This window comes from Triturus cristatus, chromosome 11 (assembly GCF_964204655.1).
Source record: "Triturus cristatus chromosome 11, aTriCri1.1, whole genome shotgun sequence".
Lineage (NCBI taxonomy): Eukaryota > Metazoa > Chordata > Amphibia > Caudata > Salamandridae > Triturus > Triturus cristatus.
The window spans coordinates 505,789,880-505,814,113 of NC_140594.1; the positions used below are offsets into that span (position 1 = coordinate 505,789,880).

Below are 24,234 nucleotides of genomic sequence, written 5' to 3' on the forward strand. Positions count from 1 at the left end.
AGTTCGCGTTGAGAAAGCTGATGCTCGAGTAAAAATCTACTCGAGCAGCAGAAAACTACAGCTCGCACTGTGCAAGATTCCATTTTCAATGATTGCACAGTGCCGGTTGCTTGTCTGCACTGTGCAATCATTGAAAACAACATCTTGCACAGTGCGAACATGTTACTACGCAGTTCGCGAAGTGCTACGCGTAGCTCGCGTAGTGCGAACTTCACTTTGCGTAGCTTCGCAAAGTGCTACTTCGCGAACTACGCCCACCCTTAGTCCTGAGTATATGTTACAAAGTTTCCTAGGGCCTGTAAGGTAAATCTCTGAAGTGGACTGCAGCACCCATTCATTGCACCACTCAATACAGCAACAGTGCAAACATTATTGCAGACATACAATTGTAGCTTGCCTGTGCAGTTTAAAAACCTTAAAAACAACCTGTCAAAAATACCCCTTTTGACATGCCTAACTCTTCCTTTTAAACATGAATAAGGTACCCATATGTAGGCCTTACTGCCCAGAAGGCACTGTGCATGGTATTTAAAAGTAAGGCATGAAAAATGTTTATTGTTAAACATGTCCTTACAGTGAAAAGACCCAAAAGCTAGTTTCACTATAGCAAGGCTGGCTGTTTCACAGAAAAGTATTGGAATATTGAATTTAAAAATGGTATTACTGGCTAGAAAACATTTTCAGATTTCATTATTGGACTTCTTGAACTATTTATTACAAGTCCAATTCACTGGTGAAATCACATTTGAAATAAATATTTTGGAAAAGGTACTTTTAGAAAGTTACCTTTTCCCTTTCCAAAGTCTCTGGAGGCCCATGTGTATGAGCTCCAAATGGCACCTGGCAGCTGAATAGCCCCCTACATGAGATGTGAAAACTGCATGTAAAGCAGGACAAAGGCCTTGGGTGCGGGCAGGTGTTTCTGTTCCTCTGGCAGGAAGACCATCTGGGATGGGGCCAGAACTTGATTAACTTCAAAGAAGCCTAGCCGGGCACAGGCAAATGCTAGCTGACACCTGGGCATGGGCCTTCTTTTTTTGGTCCTTATCACCTTGAAGTCATTGTCTGTTTAATTGACCGTAATTTTCTTTGATGGATATTTCATTCAAGCACATTGTTTATGCATTAGAGCTTCATTAGGCAATGCTTCTATCTACTTGGGGATGCCACGAACACCAACATCCTATATCGGTTAGACTTAACATTGCTATAATCGTTTAATCCATATATGGTTGAGTTGAAGCAAATTAACCATTGTTGCCCAGATGCCATGCTTTTTTTTGTTTGAGCTTTGCTTATCTTGCTTTCAAGAAAAATATATCTTGACAATCCAATCATTGCATAAACTGGGGTTTGAGTCAATCCATTTTTTTCATATTTAGTGCCTCGCTTTCAGCATCAGATAAAAGATTAGATTTCTTACTATTTGTAGATCTCGTTCCTGGCTCGATGTGCAGTATCCCAAAAATCACTGAGTATGGCTTACCTTGAAGTCCTGTTTTATTACCTCTATTATTGCTGTACCTACATCCTTTCAGCATGTAAACAACGCAGGGCATTACATGAACATATGAAGGTCATCTTCTCTAATATTGATGCATTTGCTACACAGGCTCTCCCATGTTGTTATGATTTTACATAGCTTGTATGGTGTCCAAAATGCCCTATGCAAAGTAAACAAACACTTCCTTTAATTGTACCAGGATTAACAATATCATCTAGTGAGACAAAAAGATACTTGCTATATATTTTACAATTATTCTTTTGACAAGAATCATTCTAAGATGTTAAAGAGTGCAGGTTTCTTTAAGTACTCAGTCTGACACAGCAAGCCAGTGCCCTTCTTTGTTCCCCCATTCAGGCAGCAACATTCCCAGTGGGAGAGGAGCTACCTTCAGAACTGGTTTGAAGTTACCATGGTGGAGGTGTTGCTCATATCCCTGGCTACACCGGCAGGGTGGGCACACAGGCCTGCACAGAGGGGGGAAGGATTCTGCCATTTTGGATTTGATTAGTGATGTGCCCTGTGGGATTATTTACTCTAAGTCAAACAGGAGCTGTTACAAAAGTGGGTAGGGTTACCTCTGATTACTCGTGCCTGTTGATCAGGGTGAGGCTAGGAGTCTCCACCACCCACAAGCCAGTGCCAGACAAAAATGTGGCACCACTGGGTACCTTCTTTAGAGCACTACTAGACCTATGAATGACAGAAGAAGGATTGCACCTGCTGTTGAAACCTATGAGGAGACTTGAAAGGCTGGACTTGCCGCCACTTATACACAGGACTAAAAAGTGGACTCTAACATCATGAGAACTTGGGACTCTGGAACTTTTTGGATACAAATAGTATGGTTAAGGATGAGCTCAATGTTTTGGATTTAAGGTTTTAAGACAAGGTTGCATTGGTCTGACATGTAGATTGAGGACAAGGTTGATCAATATGGGGAGTAAAGGGCATCTAGGAAGAAGCTTAACTAAAAGGAGGACGAAACAGGTTTTCTGGTGGCCCGGAATGGATGGAGAAGTGGTGGACAAGGTGTAACTATGTTTCCCTTCCACGCATACCTTTGTGTGAAAATGGCATTCCATGGGTGTAGCTGTAGGTGTTCCCACACAACATCCATGGAACTTGATGGTTTCTCAGATTACAACATTTTGTAAACCTTGGAATGTGTCAGAATCCATGCCTCCCCAGGGGAGGCATAAGGAGGTGCAATAAGGATAAATACTTTTGTTTTTCCTTATTTATTCCTCTTTCTATGTGTGCTACAGAATGCAGCATGCATAGAAAGAGAAAATGCCTTTAATGATTGTTTTTGTGCATGAAGGTGCCCCTTCCTGCACAAAAACAATCATCCCGTCAGTGCAGGCACCCTTGCAAAATGACGCGAGGGGAGAAGGAAAGGAATACACTGTATCTTGTAGATACTGTGCATTCCTGCCCATTTATTTTGACACACAGCAGTGCAGCAGGAAGGCTTGCTGCGCTGCCGTCTGTCAAAATATTGTAAATGAGGCCCTCTGTTTTTTAATTTGTATTTAGTAAATCTGGATGTCAGCCTGATAATCTAGTGGTTCTAACCCACACTGTGATCAGAACGTTTGCCTGTCTCAGCATTATATGTTTAATAATTAATTGGATCAAATAAGTATGGTGTTTGATGGTGATAAGAATTATAGGCATGCCTGTTTAATTGTAAATAAAATTGAGTTACAAATATTTGGAACTTTGTGATTGAGTTGGAAATAGCGCCCTAATTACCATAAATCAGTGTCAAGAGCTTACCTTGGGGCTTTTACTATTGAGTTGGTCTTTAAAATTAAATTACTTTTCTAATTTGATTACCCTCATGATTCCCTAGTCTTTTGGTTGTATAAGAATTTAAATTTGATCAGATTGAAGGGAAAATTTGTATGAGGCCTTTGGACTTCAGCAATCAATTCCAATTCAGACAATTGAAATTGAGAGTGGACTAAGATCTTCTAAAGTCAAAGTGATACAATTAATAATTCTAAACTGGTACAGGACAAATCTACCCTGAAGGATGTTTTCCTCAATTATCTACCAAAATCATGATGTGCTATGTTAAATAAATGGTTAAAGAGATGTGGTAGCATGCTGTTCATGATATATCATACTGATTAATATTTGTTTAAAATCCCTGGAACTTAGTATAACCTTGTTTTTTAAAGTGTTCTAATAGAAATATCTAAGGATCATTATATGGTTCATTCGCACTAATTATCAAGCCATACAATGTATTTTCACTATTATATGAAAGGATTCAAAATTACTTTATGGAAGGCAGATAAAGTATTGAAGAATTCAATGTTGAACATTTACTATGAATTAGCCAGGTATACATTAGGGATTTGACTTAGTGATGAAAGGATGCCTTAACAACAAGATGTGTGGTGAGCTATGTAATATTCATTCTGAAAGCTTTTGTCATATAGTGTTTGTATGTGGTAAAGTTTTAGAAAAAGGGCTTGAAATCCTAGGTGCTTTGATTTTTAGAACTCACAGTAATTTGAATGAAGGAGAAAAAAGGATTAGTTGATCTTCATTGTAGCATCGATTGAAGGTGACTGAATATATACAGCTTGCTGTAATGAAATTGTTTTTTTAATGAAATTTATGGAAATTAATGTTATGAAATTAATTTTGTTGACTTCTATTCATTTATTTCATATATTCTAAATGTATTTTTACAATTTTTAAGGTTGATTTTTAACTGGCACAAACTAAATAATAAAATATATTGATAGGAACAATGGATTAGGCATTGTCATTTGTGAGTGGTTAATGGATAGTTAAGTGTAGGCTTTGTCTCAACTGGTGCTTTAGATAAGCTGTAACTGGTGAGAATCTTCAGTCCAGCAAGCAGTAATTGGAAGTTATGTTAGAATAATGTGTATGATTCAGACAATGTTTTAGTCGGTCAGGAAGTGTGATGGTACAGTTTATTATAGTCATGCACATATTTATCTGTAGCCAGTCTTACTTTATCTAGCCTTTAGTAGAACAACAGAGGGATAGCCTCAATTCCTGACTACAAATCCTTGGTCGAACTAGCCATTCCCAGTGTACATATATATGTTTGGACCACAATGAGTTTCTAACCGGCTCGCACTGCAGCGGGTGCCGACGTGAGGCCCAACCAGTGGCCTGGATTGAATTTCTTTGCAACAAACATACGCCCCACCCAGTAATCCTTTGCTGACTAGTTTATTTAGTCAGAGCTGATCTACTTCACCTCCGTGTTTCAGCCTCACAGGGCCGTGAGCAAGGCCCTGTGAGGCCAAAACACGTAAATGAAGCAGATCAGCTCTGACTAAATAAAGTAGTCAGCAAAGATTACTGAGTGCAGCATATTTTTGTTGTAAAGAAATATATATATATATATTTCTCTGAAGACACAATGCCCAACATAAGTTTATCTTGGACGTCACCGAAGATCCGGAGTATGTAGAAAAATTGGTGGCTTCACCGGCCTCAGAAACCTTCAAATAAGAAGTTGCAACAATACTAATTATGTAAAATTATCTTTCTGTGTTTCAGACTGGAAGAAAGTTGGATAGTTTGGATGACCATAATATTTGCAGCGTTGATGATTGTGGTGTTTTGTTGGGTACGAGTTATCAAATCATGGAAAGGCTGCAAGCATATTGTGAAGAAGCAGGGGCAGCGATGTCATAACTTTATAATAAAAGCATGGAAAACCTGCCATGGGTCACCCAACAGGAGGAGGAGGACATTCCACAGGGAGCCTCCAGAGGTTCGGGTGCAAGAGTCACAGAGTCCCCCCAGCACCCCATTAATATCACCGAATGTGGAAGGTAATAGTATCAGCACATTTTTTTAACACTAGCAAAAAGTTTGTTTGCTTGTTCTTTTTATTTATTTAATGTAACCACTCAGGGATATATTACGTTTTAATCCTGTGGATAATTCATTGTGGCATACATTATGTTTTATTGCTGTGGATAAACTATAGAGAAACCTTTTGATACATCAGCACTAATACTGCACAATTTCATTTTAGCTAAAAGTTACTTTCTTCCACTTTATCAGACCTCAATTTCATTAACAATTTCTCCAGCATTAAATGAGAAAAAATTAGTAGTTTTTCAGATTATTATCTTTTCTATTCACAGATTTTTTTTAAATATCATGTCACTAACATTTGAACTTAGGCAGTTCATCAAAGCTTGTATATTAGTTGCATTGCTTCAGACTTGACACACTAGGACAGACGTAAAAAGGAACTCGGCACTCTCCCAAAATGAGGCAAATAAACTTATCAAGGCGCTTTCAAATTGAATAAATATATTTATTAATACAGACATTTTTTAAAAGAAGACCAAATATGCTTATTGATGCCCTTTCCCAGATGTCAAAATAAATAAGTCAAATATAGAGAACATGCATACAAAGCAGGAAAACATATGAAATATGTACATGTAGCCAAGAAACGTACAGAATATGGGGCCGATTCACAGAACTAATCTGTGACAAAATCCTAAACTTACTACTTCTGGTATTCACAGAAGGCACTTACGATGTTTAATACTCACAGAAATCACTTACAACACCCAACTTTACATCCGCAGTCGGGCCGGAATCTCTAATCTCCGCACCTGGACCGTACTCTCCAGCTAGAGCCTTACTCTCCGGCTAGAGCCGTAATCTCCGGCTCGGGCCATATAAAGTGTAATCAATGGGCTGGAATGCAATTTTTGCAAAAAGGAACATTAGGAATGTGTGATAAATGGTAGAGGAGGTCATGAAGAATAGTCTGGGAAGGGAAAAAGATATGGCCAGACACTACATCATAACGCAGAAAAGTTTGCTCCTTTGTATCATGGTACAATTTGCTCTCCTCTCAGTGTTTAAGGTAGTGTCAACACCAGTCAACACTAAGGTTGCTCCCCTTAGTGTTGACTGTAGTGTTGACACCACAGTCAACACTGAGAGGAGCGCAAATTGTACACTGCATGTACCATGATGCTAAGGAGCAAACTTTTCTGGTTTATGATGTAGTGTCTGGCCATACCCTTTTCCCTTCCCAAACTATTTTTCATGACCTTCTCTACCATTTATCACACATTCCTAATGTTCCTTTTTAAAAAAATTGCATTTCAGCCCATTGTTTACACTTTATCCGGCCGAGCCATAGATTTTGGCTCGAGTTAGAGAGTACGGTATGGGTGTGGAGAGTACGGTCCCGATGCAGAGATTCCTGCCCAACTGCGGACGTAAAGTTAGGAGTTGGAAGTGATTTCTGTGAATACCAAAAATCATAAGTGCCTTCTTTGAATACCAGAAGTAGTAAGTTTAGGATTTAGTCTCAGATTAGTTCGGTGAATCCTCCCCTATATGCTCATAGTAATTAATAGAAATACATCACCGATAGAGTGTTTTTGACATTTTGGGGAGCCCTCAGATTCAGGCAGAAGTCTTAAACGGGATCGCAAAAGGTCCCTGTGTCATTGTGTCCGCTCCACAGAGAGATCTTGTCTGAGAGCCAATATTCTCCATCTATAATTCCTTTATTTAACCCAAGGAGAGATTTCAAGAAACCTCTTCCCCATTCCTTCTGTTGCGAAAACAAGGCTGGCCATCCTGGCCTGCATCGCGGTCACTCACTGGAGCTAGCCAGGCCCCCGTGTTTGCTCCGAGGCAGAGCTGTACATTCTGAAGATTTCTCTGGCAAAAACAATCACAACCCTGTGCACCTTGCCATGTGTGCATCCCACACAATATGTTCCAGCTTACTCTGCACAGTGAAGAACAAACAGAGGTGAAGAGCAAAAACAACCTCTCCCGACTCTGTAACTGCATGAGAGCACAAAAGTGGAATTGTGTATTCAAAATGGAGTGAATGGTCACCATCTTACTCATTGTATTACAGTAGTATAAAGTATGTAGTGCAAAAAAGGATAGAAAATATGCAGAAGGAGAAAGAAATTATGCAGAGAACTTGACTCAGTGCATCTCGTGTGCTGATTAATTCGTGTGCAGGATTTGCAGTGGAAACCAAAGAGAGAGGTAGAGAGGGGCTGTCTTGCAATTGGAAAAACTGCTTTTGAAGTGTGGCTACATAGCATTTTATACTCTTCTATGTTTGCATTCTGAGACATTCACACACACACACACACTCGCAGAATCTGCAAACGACTATTTTTCCATAAAAATCACAATATTGATAATGTAGGGATGACAGATATGATATGCATTCCAGAACAATACCCATGTTAATTAGTGAGTATGCACAATTATAGATGGACAACCACAAATAAGTGTGATGATTTTCACAGAGAGGTTCTTAATGACATCAAATAGGAAAAGTGAGCAAAGTTCAAATTGTCTATGATGTTGCTCATAACCATGAGGTGGCAGCATCCCCTTTATTCACAGTTACCCAGCTACAATTTTATATAACCCATTTCCTTTTTTATCTTCCCCTCCTCTCATCCGCTGTGCAACTTGTGAAGAGTCATAGGGGAGCAATACAAAAATCCTCACCTGCTTTAGACCCCTTCCCTGTCAGACCTGATATCCTGCTGCACAACTCTCATTACTTTCACCATACCTCCCTTACACCATCCAAATTGTAGAAAATGTACCTGACATTCTGCCACCCCGCCACATCTCCCTCAGAAGTATCTATCACTCCATTACCTGAATATTCAAAAAATAAACGTTGTGTTCTTACATTACAACGAATGTGAGAAGAGATAAGACTCAATAAGTATATTATATGGGAGCGGACTGATTTTAAGCAGTAGCATAATAGGAAGCCACTTGAAGTGAATGAAAGTGATTTGATTTACTTCTTTATTTTACATGATTTCATATGTCATTGTGATGTGGGTCTACTCTAATTATCTGAATTAACAAGTGTAGGGGGAAAGGATCTGAACAGATTTGCTTGAGGTAACAAGAGTATGTTGTGCCCTGATGTGTGAGGAAAGGCTAGAACACAACAGTTTTGAGAAAGAACAGCATGCCTTTTTTGACTGATGTAAGATGTTTCATTGAGTTGCAGTGGTCTGATTGAGATTAGTGTTGTGGAAAACAGGAACAATAGTCTATTGAAGTGGGTGCGACAATGTTGATGAGGCCTCTGTACATGGGGTATAGGATCTAGAATCAGAGTCCTGCACTGAGGGTGAGCGTCTTTTTGGACCTTCTTTGGATGGCTGGTTTGGTATCTGAAAGGTCTATCTGTCACTGTGCTAAAGAAATGTCACATTAAATCAACAAGCAATTTTAATCACTGGGAGGTTTGGAGTGAAAGAATCGGTGTAATGGACACAGTTCTGAGCTGTTAGTATCATGCTGAAGCAAAAACAAAAACTGAGGAAAGAGTACCTTAAACTTGGACAAACAATAATATAGCTGAAAATAACCAAGAAGTGAGTGCACACAAAATCTACAACTATAGCAAACTCATAGCAGCCACAGATGCATCATTAACCCTGAAATTTCATTTAAGACAGTGTGACAAGCAGATATATAGATAATGTCATATGCATGACCAACACCATAAAAATAACCCTCTAAACAACGTTCTTTTGGTAATACATTAGAAAGAGGTAACAGTAAGAACACAAAATTGATTCTGGAGGAAAATACATTACATTTTTAAATGGAAATTAGGTCCTTTGGCCTGCAGTGCCCAAAAGTATACTATCATGCTTTGGTGGAAGTAGTAAATATATTTCTATCATCATCAGAATGGATAATTAAAAAATGTAGAAGTGGTTGAAGATAAAGCATCAACATATTTTTGTTGCCTAATTATGCAGATGAGTATCAACCTTGTCTGGTGTCTGAAATCCCATACACAGGAGCATATAACAGCCTGCAAAGATGCCCTCACAAATCTCGACTCTCTGAAATCAAACTGCTGTCTTTACGTCTTTGTCTCTTTTTAACCTCACCCTCAAGGGCTGTCTCACTCAAATAATTCTCCTCTGCTCCTTGCATCACACTGCCCAGTGTCAGCATCTGCATCTTCTTTGTAAAGCCATCCCAATCAATATTTCTCTCTACACATCTACCTAGCACACATCATACATAGTCCCCCATCACACCATTTTGCTCATCTACCTCCTTTACTCATCTATTTGATTTAGCTTATCCAAATAGTAAGTCCTGCAATCTCCAGAGGTTTCAGCCTCCCAAACCAGAAATTCACAGTCCTCTCTTCCATAGTCGTTTCTTGCTTCTCCACATTCTTTAGCCACTCTGTAATGTCTAGCACCAATCACAGTACTTTAAACCTGTAAGACAGATCTCTGATTACATTCTATTCCTTGTCTTTCATCTTATCTTCTGTAATTACTTCACATACTACAATATCCCTTTTCTATTCTGAGACATTCACACACACACACACACTCGCAGAATCTGCAAACGACTATTTTTCCATAAAAATCACAATATTGATAATGTAGGGATGACAGATATGATATGCATTCCAGAACAATACCCATGTTAATTAGTGAGTATGCACAATTATAGATGGACAACCACAAATAAGTGTGATGATTTTCACAGAGAGGTTCTTAATGACATCAAATAGGAAAAGTGAGCAAAGTTCAAATTGTCTATGATGTTGCTCATAACCATGAGGTGGCAGCATCCCCTTTATTCACAGTTACCCAGCTACAATTTTATATAACCCATTTCCTTTTTTATCTTCCCCTCCTCTCATCCGCTGTGCAACTTGTGAAGAGTCATAGGGGAGCAATACAAAAATCCTCACCTGCTTTAGACCCCTTCCCTGTCAGACCTGATATCCTGCTGCACAACTCTCATTACTTTCACCATACCTCCCTTACACCATCCAAATTGTAGAAAATGTACCTGACATTCTGCCACCCCGCCACATCTCCCTCAGAAGTATCTATCACTCCATTACCTGAATATTCAAAAAATAAACGTTGTGTTCTTACATTACATATATTGTATTGTCATACACAGTTTCTTGTTAGCGTAACCAAGGCAAAGCACGCCAATTTCGAAATATCAGAAAACGAATATAAGGCAAGCCCAGTTTTTTTATAGTGATATGGAAAGGCATCTATTTCAATTATGCCTGTAGGAAAATTTCATCACAATTCAAAAAACAACCAAATGTCTCCTCTTTATAAGATGACTGATCACTCATGCCTACAAATAACTTCACTTCATGAGAACCAAATCAAATCTTCCTGTATCTGCAAGAGAATAGTATCTTTACCTGACAGCTCGCTAGACATGTAGCATACTTAGAAAGACCTTATTACGTCTGCATTGGCCTCAAACTATCATTTTAATATTTCCTACTCAGTCCAGTTAATAATTGCACAAGTAAACTGTCTTAGTCTAGACACTGGACTAAAACTTATTTACATGTAGCACTATAACTGAGAAACATCAGATTTGAGAATGACTTTCCTGGTATAGGCTTATCACCACATACAACCTTGCCATTATCCTAGGCTTATTTATAATGTTGATAATAATAATATCAATAATAATAATAAATAATAATAATATTAATACTAATACTACTCCTACTACTACTACTACTACTACTACTACTACTAATAATAATAATAACAATTATAGTAATAATCATAAACATAATCATACTCATAATTTTTCCCATTGTGATAAATAAAATAACATTTTCATACAGAAATAGGAGAGTCTAAAAGCTGAGTAAATGATACGCCATTACTCCACCGCATTGATACATCATACATAGTGGAGAGGTGTGATGCAGCGGCCAGGGCAGCTGACTTCGGAGCACAGGGTTCACGGTTTGATCCCCGGCTCCGACGGCAGCTCAGCTCAGCACCATGTGACTCTGGGCAATAGCTCACTTAATTTCCACGACAGCCCCCAGCACCTTGAGACCCATAAGGGTGAGTAGTTCGTGCTTTACAAATACACATTTAAATCTACTTCACAGTGGTGCCCATAACAAGAGCACCTTGGAATTCAAGTACATTTTAGTGCCATAATAGACAAAGTCCCTTGTCCCTGTTCTAATACGGATATTGTTTGGGATAGCAATAATGCATTATCTTATTCTCAGTATGTTGGTTAAAATGTATTTTGCCAAGGACCATGCTTTTACTTAGCTGTAGCAGAACTAATGGCCTAATCGCTATTTGCAAGGTGGGTGTCATGATGATGTCACCGTGCAATATATAGTCAGCATAGTTAATGAGAACAGTCTCTCATATGGGTTGACAGATTTTACATTTCTTTGTTTAGGATAGTGAAAATTGAACATAATGCATTAAAAGGTACAGTTTTTAAGGTGTTAGACTTAGTTTGCACCTAAGAGTGCTCTTAGAGATCATAATAACCCCAAAATCATTGTGATATTGTTGCTAATGTTAGTTCCAATCTTTTTCTTCAGAACATGCATAGGAATAAAAATCGCCTACTACACAGTGATGAAAACAATTGAATAGTAAAAATATAGTGAGCTCAAGGTCAATGCTCTGTCATCCCCTACACCCTAATCCCTATTCATTGTTTCTTGTCTTTCCGCTTTCATCCTTCAATCCATTCCTTCACATACTAGTACTAGGGCAAAATCAATTTCTGCCAATATGTAAATTTGATTGTGGAAAGGTTTTTTTGACAGAGCATAGATGTTCCGATTCCCTCTTAGCTTTTGTGAGATTATAAAGCTGTGACAAAAAAGAGGAAATGGCAACAGCGATGACTAATGCAAATCTGGAGAACATTTTGCCAGCTTGTCTAAAAAACAAATTCACATCTTCAAAGGAACATGTGCCCAGGCAGAAAGTGTGTGGGGTAGTACAGGTGACAATCATTCTGTTCATAACTTTGCACCCATTCCTAAGAAAGTTACTGAGATCCTTTGATTCCGAGAGAGTGTCATTTTCAGCTTCATGAAGGAGGGTCCCCTGCAGGAAATACAATTTAGAGATGAAAGCTTAAATTGTATTCCATTTGGAAACCAATGCTGAAGGGCCCTGCCTTCCCATGTTATACCCTATATATAACAAAAAATGTTGATTGTATCATTGATTCATAGCCTAGGTTCCTTCAATTAGTGTTTGTAGGAATGAGTGAAGGATATGTTCTATCACTCATTTATTCTACTAAATAAAACAGTTTACAAGCCAGTCCTTAGAGATGTAGCAACTCATTCACCCCTTGAGCCAAAGTATTAGAAATACTTTATTTCTTCTGTATAAAGAATGTATTGGGCCATTATGCCTGTTTATTTGGTCACTTGGACGGGTGCCCTGGTAACGTTAGTGCAAGGATTTGCCATCTAATTTTGTACTTCCAACTCTGATAATAATAATATGTTTATAAACATATAGACATTTGTTAGTTCTGCTTACCAAATGTAAATATTACTTATCGTTATATTGTTTTATGGTTAACATGTATATAGGTCACTGCATAAATAAGTAAATCTTTATCATGACTATTTATCTACAATTGCTTCACTATTGAATTGCAAAAAATAAATATATAAAAACAAATAAATTACCTTAAAGTACAGCTACACGTGGAAGTCTGAGTTTATTAAATACAATTTAAATCTACACATATTACCTTCCTTATACAGATATACCTTCCATATACTTATGTATCTTTATATTTATTACTTTACTTCTAATTCAGCATATCCAATGCACTACCCTAAATCTCACTTTATACTTCTTTCAATATAACCTCTTCCTCCACTCTCTGACTCATCTGAATCCCCATTCCACTATTATTATCCCCAAAATATCCCTTTCTATACTCTTCCCTCCTCTACCCCTCCTTGCATTATCTCATACCTCTTTTACTATTCAGAACTCCCAAACAAGCCTTTCTAAACCCTCCCCTCTGACTTTCCACCCTTCACCTCTCCTTTACTTTTCCCAAATCTCCTCCTACTGCTGTGAGCTCCAAAAAGAACAAGCATTTGCAATTTAAAGGTCTCGCCTTTGCAAGAGTTAGAGATATTGGCATAATAAATGTGAATGCTTTTTACGTATGTGTTTTGGAGTGGATGTATGTGGTTTGTAGTGGATTTATGTGGTATGTTCTGCAGTGGAAATATGTGATTAGAAATTATGTGGTATTTAGTGTATATGAATTATGGGGAGTGGGATTGTGTGGTACGGAGAGTTATAATATGGTGGAGTGTTACGTAGTGGAGTTTAAATATGTGGTGTGCTGCTTAATTATTTGGTGTAATGCAGGAATTTATTGTTGTGGATTGTGTGTGTGTGGTGTGATATGTATTTGTGTTGATGATTTGTATTATGTGGTTTCTGGTTGAATTATGTGGTGTGTAATGGTAAGGTGCTAGGGAGATTGGTGTGGTATAGAACTGCGTGAACTGAGTGAAATTGTGCAGATTGTTTTTAATGGTAAAAAACTGTTTGTTCAAGGGCTTGCCATATATCTTATTTATAATGATACATTTGAGGGTAAGAGAATAAGTGTGCAGGAGTGAATGAAATTCAGTACTTTGGCAACCTCTGAGTGGGTAGGTAAAACTGCTAGCCGTCCTGGGAGGAAAGACTCAGTTCTATCAAATGAAATCTGGGCTATTGATGGATAATACACTATATATCCCACTATTTCCACCGCTAGCCTACCAGCATCCTGTATTGTGAAGAACATTTACTTTAAGACATGCCTCTTTTGTAAATATTATGGTGGTAATATCACATGACACATTGGTACGGTTTTGTCATACGAATGACCTCATTGCACAATTCATAGTGTACTGTGGATCAATGAGTGGGTGTTACACTACAACATAAACTCCAGAGTGAGGTGACCAAAGACAACTATAGTCTTCACTGTGTAACAGATACCTTAATGTTCAGTGACATAAAGAGAACTTCACAAGCTTCAAAAACAATTCCAACACAGGTCGTACCTTGTTAAAAAGGGTTAGCACCGGCAGTCCTCCGCTGGAAGTGACGAGCCTTCTAAGTAGAGGGACTTATTATTTTATAAGACCCAATTACTTGCTTTTATGTAAAAGGAAAGATGAAACAACTCTTTCATACTTGCACATTAAACATCTTTGTTCGCTGAAAAGAATACAGCATGTTCATACAGTCAATACCTACAGTAAATATAAGTGCCACCACGTCCATGACAAAGAGTGCTTTCATGCATCCAGATTTTAAACACTTGGGGCGTACTATGATCTCGGTCAGAAAGCCTATGACCTAAGGTAGGAGGCTTTCCGACTGAGATCGTCGGTTTCAATTCCGACTGCCTACTAACAATATAGGTGGTCGGAATTGAAACCGGCCGGTCATTCCAGCTGGATTCCGATAGCCCATAATCCCAATACACAGCGTTTCTGCCGTTGGGATTATGATGCTTGGTTTCTGAGAGGTTTTCCATGCAAGGCTTACCGACATGGAAAGCCCATTAGAAAGTGAGGTTGGGTGCTCCTAGAAGGGCCTATGGTGCCCCCTGTTGATCCCTGCACCGTGTGGCAGGCATCCTGAGGTGCCTGCCACGCGGTGCAGGGATGAACACAACCTCGCATTTCCCTATGAGAGCTTGTACTAAGGCCGGTTTACGGCTGTAGTACAAGCTCCCATAGGGAAATGTGAGTATGTGACTGCAACATGTGTGGTCGCATTGTAATTAGGTGGTCAGGACCCCGACCAGAAGTCGCTCAGTCCTGATTCCGAGATGAAGTCAGTCGGGGGCAACTCCGACTGACATCATACTCTGGCCCTTAGTCATTGATTATGAATGACCTGTAAATTCCAATGAGCATGGTAAATCCTGTAAAAATATATAATCTGTGTGACTACCCAAAGTGTATAATTCCTATTGCTGTGGTAACCTCCTATCAGAATTATCCATTTTGGCTTGTCACACAGAGATTTAGGCCCTTAAAAGCAGCCAAAATCTCGAGGTGAAAGTCTAGGGGAAAGCATGTTGGAATCAGCATGAAAAAAGCTCCTGCAGTATGTTATTATCTAAAATCTTGTAACATCCCATTCTTTCCCACATTCAAAATTTTAACTGAAGGCCTGTAATGAGGGCATTCCTCAGGTATCTACTGTGCTGATGGCTTCTTGTAAATATGATATTGAAACATGCCCCCACATTCTCAAAAATGACAGTGTTTAGTAAACTCAGCTTCACATATTACATGCTATAAACTTGTTAACAGTTCTATATTTTCGAAATGCTAAAATAGGCGGTCCCATAGACATGCAAAGGAAGCTGTCTGGTCTGCCGTGGGAGTGCAGCTCTGAGAGTGGCACAATGGCGCATGTGTACACCCAGGACCTGTGGCCCACACTGTGTGTTCATGGTGCAATGCCATGAAGAACCAGAAATGTGAGTAAAGGCTACAACAACACGCCAAACCTGACATTTACAGCATCTCTGCTGGGAGTTTAAGGCTGGTCAAACAGAGCAGCTCTGGCAAGGGGGTAGGTTATGTAATTGGTGCTCGTGAGAATATTGATGACAGAGCAGCTGTGGTGAGGGGGTGGGTAATGTAACTGGTGCTGGTGTAAAGCTCTCCAATATCTTCGAGTTAAATTTCCATTAAAAAAAACTGCAAAAAACAAATAAACACAGGAAAAAGCGACAGTCGTTAAGTAACAATTTAATAAAAATCTGACAGGGGGAAATGGTGCCGGCAGCAGAGAGCAATGAAGTGCAATCAGCCTTTTGATGGTGCAGGATACAGAGTTTAAGTAAGGTGCCTGCTGTCTTTAAGCATTTTTAAGGTGCCAGCAGCGGAGTCTAAGTAAGGAGCCTGCCGCCTTTATAAAACTGAAAGCGTGATATGGCGTTGTGGCAACAAAGTGTTTACGGTGCCAGCTGTAGAGTTTAAGTGAGGTGTCTGCTGACTTTGTGAAACTAACAGCGCGGCATTTCAGAAAAGTGTTTACCGTGTCGGCTGAGGAGTTTAAATAAGGTGCTTGCTGCCATTATCAAACTGAAAGCGTGCAATGGCACAGTGATAACATTTTAGAAAAGGTAGGGGTTGGATAGGGCAGCGTCCCAGCAAAGCTGCTCTCAGGCAGCAGGGAGCAAAAAAGCACACATTACGGCAGCCTCATGTTTCAAGTTTTAACACTTTTGCTTTATTGAAATAGTCTCCAAAGGAACAAATAAGCAGCTACAGCATAAGGAAACTGTAGTTGGCCGGTGCTCCCCAGTGAAAACAGAAATGATGTATCAGGAATGCCAACTAAAGAGGAGCCACCAAAGAAGACCGACAGAGGAGCGAATAAATGTTAAGCAGCAGGGGGGATTACATTGCTGTATAGTGATTACAGCAGGTCTTGCAATCAGCACATGCGCACTGCAAGGCTTGACCTAAAAACTGTTTCTAGACCCTAATCTCTTCCATCCCACCACTATCCTTTTCAATCCTACTAACAGACTAACATGTCCACCACTCAAATAATTTCATATTTCTATATACTAATTACCTAGTAATCCTGTTTGGGTTCCGGAGTTGCACGCTATCCGCCAAAAGGCACTTTGACACCTCATCAGGGGTAGCAATAAACTCACATGTCCACTGCTCAAACTAATTTCATATCTCCTGTAGGAGGCTGGCTTAGTATATGGTTCACACTTATTTAAGTTTTGCATCTTGCGCTAATCCAGGCAACCCTTATGGTGATTTTAGTGGTCTTTGATAACCGTTGAAAGCTCTCAAAGTGGTAGCTGTGGAGAGAAGCCTTCAAGCTTGTCTTGAAGGAGTGTTAAGCAGCTTGGTATACCAGGTTAATCATGTAGTGTAAGTTAAACGAAAAAAAGAACCACACAGTGTATATATCAAAATATGTCTATTTATTACACAACACTCACTAACACAGTGGAATGTGAACTGCAATCGAAACTGGGACTTGGACCAGGGGGCTCTGCGGAGCTCAGGACTCAAGGAACCACCCTAGGCAGGTACCCAGGAACCTTACAGAGGCTGTGTCCAGAGTAGAAGCACAGCTGCATGTCCTATAGAAGTCACTGTGAAAGTCGCGGTTACAGTTTTTATGAAGGACCTTTCCCAGTGGACCCTGAACAAACCTGGTAGAAGATGGAAGGTTGAAGAGTCAGTCCAGGAACCATGATACCTACCCCATGGAAGCCGGGTGCATAGATGCAAAGTGATGTCGGAAACCACCATAGACCACAATAGAGGACTTCAGCAAAGATGCCGCTGGAGAAGACTATGCAAGAGTTCAGTAGAATCCAAGGGTGGATTCTTGTAAAAGAGAGCCTGTAAGCAGAGGGGACAGAGTCTATGCCACTCAGAGGTGACCAGGAGGCACAGAAGAGCAATGCCCACCGATGTCATGCCATTAATACAATTACTTTCCAGCCCTTGGGCTGCTGCATTCTTCGCTGGCCCTCGCCATGCCAGTCAAACCAGTTACCCAATTTCTGGCTGCTCCGAGGTATAATCATAGGACCCCTCATTGGGTTGATGTTGTAACCCTCATACCACTCCATCTTTGGAAGCCGGCCCATATCTTGCATCCATTGGCCCCACCGGGTTTACTCTCATTATCCATGCGGCAATATCGTCTTACAGCTTTGAGCCAGTCCACCGCACTAGGAGGTAATGACTCCGTCCAATGCTTACAAATCTCCTTCTTGGCTAAAAGCATCATATAAAACAGAAGAGCCCTCTGTGTTCTACTTAAAGGTTGACTAGACCAGATTTCCACTCCCATTAAAACCAGAGTTAGGCTTAACGTTATATTTACTCCAAGGATGTCATTGACCATGTTCTCCACAACCTGCCAGTAAGCCTTTATCTATGAACAGGCAAAAAAGAAATGGTGGCCATCAGCTCTTAAAAGACCACACCTACGGCATCTAGGAGTCAGCTCCTGTACAAACTTCGCAAAATTTTGAGGGCTCCAGTATAATCTGTTTATGGTAAAGAAGTGATTTTCCATAAGATTAGCTGGCTTTACCTTGAGTATAATAGTTTTAGGGAGGTTTGCCATACTGTATGAAGTTCAGTCTCTTGGATAGCTCCTTCCCATACAGAGTATGGCGCCTTCAATTTCCTATCCTATACAAAGCATAGTCCCAAATCTTAGGAGACCCATCTTGCAAATCAGGCTCAAATTCCCATGAACCCCCGATGTCCTGCGAGTTATTTGCAAACCAAGAAGACAACTGAAGATATTTAAATCTAGAGTGGAAGCTACCAGTCTTAGCCCTTGAAACTTCCCAGGGTAATATGCCCTGCACTGTTAGCAATTCCCCCCAGGTTTCTATCCCGGCCCTGCATGGTGGAATGCTCAGCTCATCTCTCAGACACTCTGGGGTACCTAATGAATCACAAATCGGTGTGAAGTCTGAATAATAACCCATGCCCAAAATCCTCCTGACTCCAAGCCATTAAGTCAATGCAGCAATTAGGACCTTTTAAAAAATTGCTTGGCCCCAAACTTATACAAGAATTCTTCAGATCCCCATTCCCTTATAATCTCTTCCAACACATCTCCCCAGGTTGAGGCATCCGGCCTTCCCAGGAGCATCCGGCAATTTTTAAACTGAAAGGCTGTGCAATACAAATTCAACTCTGGGAGACCTAAGCCACCGTTTTCAAGCCTACACCTCAGTTTTTTGCATGCAAGCCTAGCTCCCCTAGATGCCCATATAAAACTTACTATTTTCCCCTGAATCTTATCTATGGCAGACCTTGGGAATGTCAGAGGTATGCAATTGAAAAGATACGTCAGTTTTGGAAGTGTCGTCATCCTAATTAGATTTAGTCACCCATGTATGGTCTGGGGGAGGTTCCTACATCTGTCAGGCAAAGCATCTACCTCCTTTGCCACTCTTCCCAGGTTATACTGCAGTATTGCCTCCTGTGAATTTACAATAGTAATACTGAGATACTTAATCTCTGCTTCTACTTCCCCCTCCCCTCTTCTAATCTGTTACGTTCCAACACATCACCTCCGACTCCAAGTTATTTACTAGGTATCCCGATAGGGCCCCAAATTCCTTCACCAAACTTTCCACCCTGTGGATTGTCTGAGCAGGATTCGAGGTATAAATTATTAGATCATCTGCGTACAGCGCAACTTTATTACTAAAATGGGTCAAGTTGAAAGGAATGAGGTAATCATCAAAACTGGGCAAACGGCTCCAGATATATATATATATATATATATATATATATATATATATATATATATATATATATATATATATATACCTACTGGCGGTCGCCAGTAGGTAGTTATAGTTAGGACCCCTTTTCCATAGGAAAACCTCAACATTCTATTTTGAATAACTTTGGCGCCGGTCGATGAATCCTCGCGAATTTCTCAAAATAGGTGGGGCGCTACGCTCCGCTCCTACCCTGAAAGTCTCGGGGGGATCCGTCAAGCGGGGGCTGAGATAAAAGGGGGGTCCCAAAACGCGTTTTCCCCATGCATTTTTCCATAGGACCTTTAGAACGAGCTACAGCCCGAACGGCTGAACAGAATTACTCGAAATTTGGCAGAGAGGTAGTCCCTAGGTCAAGGAAGTGCCTTTTGTAGGTTTGGTGTAAATCTGTTCAGTAGATTCTGAGAAAATAGCCTTTAAATCAATATATATATCTGAGCCCGCTTACGGTACGCTTACCGTACGCTTACCGTAAGCGTACGGTGGCGTGCGCGAGCGCGATTCTGATTGGCTCTTAGATCTTAGTAAACATTCGAATCGGCCAAAACCAGGAAGTGGCGGCCGCCATTTTGTGTATTTCACTCAGAAAAAAAAGAGTGAAAACAAGAAAAGGGGGCAATGAGGAGAGTTACAGACCCCCTTACATTTGTGAGGGGGTCAAAGAAGGACTGTAAAGTACAAAGAAAACATTTATTGATTTAAAAAAAAATCACGGGGTACGCGTACGGTAAGCTTACGGTAAGCGTACGGTAGAAAAAAAAAAAAAAAAAAAATGAAAATCAGATTTAAGTGTTTAGATATTAGGGGGCTCTAAAAAGAGCCGTTGTGTTTATGAAATTATTTTTTAGTGGTACCTACAAGTAAGTACCGATGCAGAGTCTAAGGTTCAAGAGGAAGACTCTGTTCCCTTCATCATTGAAGTGCACACCATCTCCTCTATAAATGTCTTGCATGTCATAACGCAAGTTGTTGTGGTAAATGGCACCCATACCATAGTCACGGAGGAAAGCAGAAACAGATTTGTTGACGTGCTTTCTTGCTTTGTCATCGCACCGCGTGCCCACCGTGCGTGCACGGCACTAACTGCGTAAAGTGGGTGCGCGGTGCGCGAAGCGCACCGCGTGCTCACTGTGCGCGTACGGTGCGCGAAGCGCACCGTGCGCGCACGGAACGAACTGCGTTAAGTGGGCGCGCACGCCACGAATGGCGTAAAGTAACTTAGCATTTAAAAAACCGTACAAATTCACTGAAAAAACCATAGGTTTCACACACGTTATAGTTAGGAATTAGCATTTAAAAAACCTTGCAAATTCACTGAAAAAACCATAGGTTTCACACATGTTATAGTTAGCGGAAATTTTACTGATAAAAAACCAATGAAATTCCCCCGTTATAGTTAGTGCAGGCAACTATAACTCACGCGACCGCAATCTTCTGCTGATGACATATGTGTCTTTATGAAAAAAAAATATTTGTAATATATGTATAGCTAAAAATGTATGGAAGAAGACATGGGCAAATAAGTGTCTAAATACAGTATTAGCATCAGCAGAGGATTGCGGTCGCGTGAGTTATAGTTGCCTGCACTAACTATAACGGGGGAATTTCATTGGTTTTTTATCAGTAAAATTTCCGCTAACTATAACATGTGTGAAACCTATGGTTTTTTCAGTGAATATATATATAGATATATATATATATATATACATATATATATATATATATATATATATATATATATATATATATATATATATATATATATATATATATATATATAAATATTGAGCAGTTTGCCCAGTTTCTATGGAGACATGGTTAGGTCAAGGAAACAGCAAGCTGGTGAGTTTTTAATGTGCTGCTGTTGTGTGTGCTTCCAAACAGGAGAACGTTGTTTGCAAAATGATTTAACGGCTGTCGAGCCCTGGGAGCTGCACCATCCCTGGAAGAGAAGGGAGCATCAGCCTGGAATTGACCTAGTGCGGTAAAAGGAACAGTAGAAACCGGTAATGGCTATCGGATTGTGATTTGAGGGCCCACTGAAGGGCTGTGATAATTTTGAGCAATTGTTTCATTTGAGGGACCTACTAAGGTATTTAAAACATGAATAGACACTACTAAGTCCAGCATGCAACACAAGAGTGTACAAGTTTTGACGCCCACTAGAGGGCAGTACTATACAAGTGCATGCCGAATTGTGCAGTCTCTTCGTTAACACCACGCTGAAATTCAACTGCCTGTGACCAAGGTGCGAGAGCAATGAAACGCGTTAGGCGAAGTAAAGAAACTCGAGGAAACAGCAAGCTGCCGAGCTTTTAATGTGCTGCTGTTGTGTGCGCTTCCAAACAAGAGACCATTGTTTGCAAAATGATTTAACGGGTGTCGAGCCGTGGGAGTTGCACCATCCCTGGAAGAAAAGGGAGCCTCAGCCTGGAATTGCCCGAGTGCTGTAAAAGGAACAGTAAAAGCTGGTAATGGCCAGCGGATTGTGATTTGAGGGCCCACTGAAGGGCTGTGATAATTTTGAACAATTGTTTCAGATGCGGGACCTACTAAGGTATCTAAAACATGAATAGACACTACTAAGTACAGCATGCAACACAAGAGTGAACAAGTATTGATGCCCACTAGAGGACAGTACTATACAAGTGCATGCCAAATTGTGCAGTCTCTTCGTTAACACCGCGCTGAAATTCAACTGCCTGTGACCAAGGTGCGAGAGCACTGAAACGCGTTAGGCGAAGAAAAGGAACTTGAGGAAACAACAAGCTGGCGAGCTTTTAATGTGCTGCTGTTGTGTGCACTTCCAAACAGGAGACCATTGTTTGCAAAATATGTATATATATATCAAACAATAAGGAGAAGGAAGGCCCACGGTGCCGAGGATGCAATGAGGATGCTTTACCTGGCAGAAAAAGATGCTGGAGATTCTTATAACCCGAAGATCTCTGGGGTGCAGAGCCAATAACCCTTCGGCAACAGCAAGTCGACCCGGTGCACAGAGGTTCGATCCCAGCGGTTCCGATGAGGGATACTGGCCTCAAAATTGCAGAGAGGACAGGTCAGAATTCGAGGGAGTTGCTGAACCACCACCTGTATTGCTGAGCCTTTCTCAGTCCGTGGGATGTCAGGGTGGATACTCCCATGTCCTTTGTCCAGTTTCACACCAGAGTGGGAGCCAAGGGATCCCGAAACTGGTTCAAACTGGAGTATGCAAGAAGGGCACCAAATGTGCCATTCAAAGCAGTCTGGTGGTGCTGAAAAGTGCCCCCACCCCAGCCAAGTACACTAAGTCCTGTCTGGGAGGTGGTCACACCTCCCTGTAACAGGAAATGTGATGTTTTACGTTCCCCTGTTTGACCTCGCTCAGCAGCAGGAGGGAAGAATGTAAAAAACCCATTTGTAGGATTGGGCATCCAATTTCCCCACTGTTGGGCCTCGCCTGTAAGTGATCATAGGTTTTGCTTGAATAACTTCTGTTAAACCCGGCACACCCATTAGGAGAAACCAATTTTTTTGTATAGCCTTGTACACCTTTTTGTGATCCTGTTTATAGGTAGTTATGAAAGCAGCTCTCTTGTCACATTTTTTTACTTTTGGTTTCTGGACAAGCGTTAATCTTCTATCTACTACAAGGATCCTGCTCTCTTCTATGTAATATGTTGCAATATCCTTGTGCAAGCAGTCTATCCTTCACATCTTTCAAACATTCATCAAAGTCACTTTCCTGACGACAATTTCTATATAATCTAATCATCTTACCATAATGGTTGCTGCCAATTACTGAAAAGGGATTTGCACTATCTGCTCTTAAAATATTATTGGTAGCAGTCGCCTTACAATATAATTTTCTTTGGCTAGTGCCTTCCTTGACAAATAACTGTACATCCAAGCAATCGTTCCTGTCAGGACTGTAACTCACCATAAATCGTACATTATACTCATTGGTATTCGGATATTCCTCATAATCATTCAAACTATCACTGGTTCCAGTCCAAATCATTAGAGCATCATCAGTGAAGCGCACCCAAAAATAAATGCAATCCATCAAGACGCCAGCTGATGGCGCACAGGCATGCACCCTCACAAACCAACTCATAAAGTGGATAGCATAGGAGGGCACAGACCTGGACACCATCACAGAGCGCTGGATCTGTTGGTACCAGTCACCATCAAAAAAGAGCAAATTGTTATTTAGAATCAATTCTGACATTTTCTGTCAGCATTTTTGAATGCTCAACAGACTTGCACTTCTGCTTGCTAAAAAATACTCCAGTGTCGTAAGTCCAAACCTATTCCATATGCATGTATAGAGTCCCACTACGTACAAAGGCACACAAATCATTCTATAGCCTGGTAGATTTGGGGTTCTCTAGTTGGCAAGGGTTGGAACCTTGTCCAATTAGGGACCCTTCCTTCTAGACAGGATAAGGGAATTACACTCCTAAAATAACCTCTGCTCACCCCCTGGTTAGCTTGACATGAGTAGTCAGACTTATCTTAGAGGCAATGTGTAAAGCATTTGCACATAACCAACAGTAATA

At 40.4% G+C, this 24,234-nt stretch overlaps 1 protein-coding gene across 1 annotated transcript in view; it reads left to right on the forward strand.

Annotated features, from left to right (window-relative positions):
* LOC146784490 (CD5 antigen-like) overlaps positions 1-24,234 on the forward strand; it is a 631,002-nt gene that overhangs the window by 586,758 nt on the left and 20,010 nt on the right. Inside the window, exon 7 of the mRNA XM_085633317.1 lies at positions 5,063-5,340. Coding sequence (XP_085489443.1) covers positions 5,063-5,340 — 278 coding nt within the window. The remainder of the gene's footprint in view (positions 1-5,062; positions 5,341-24,234) is intronic.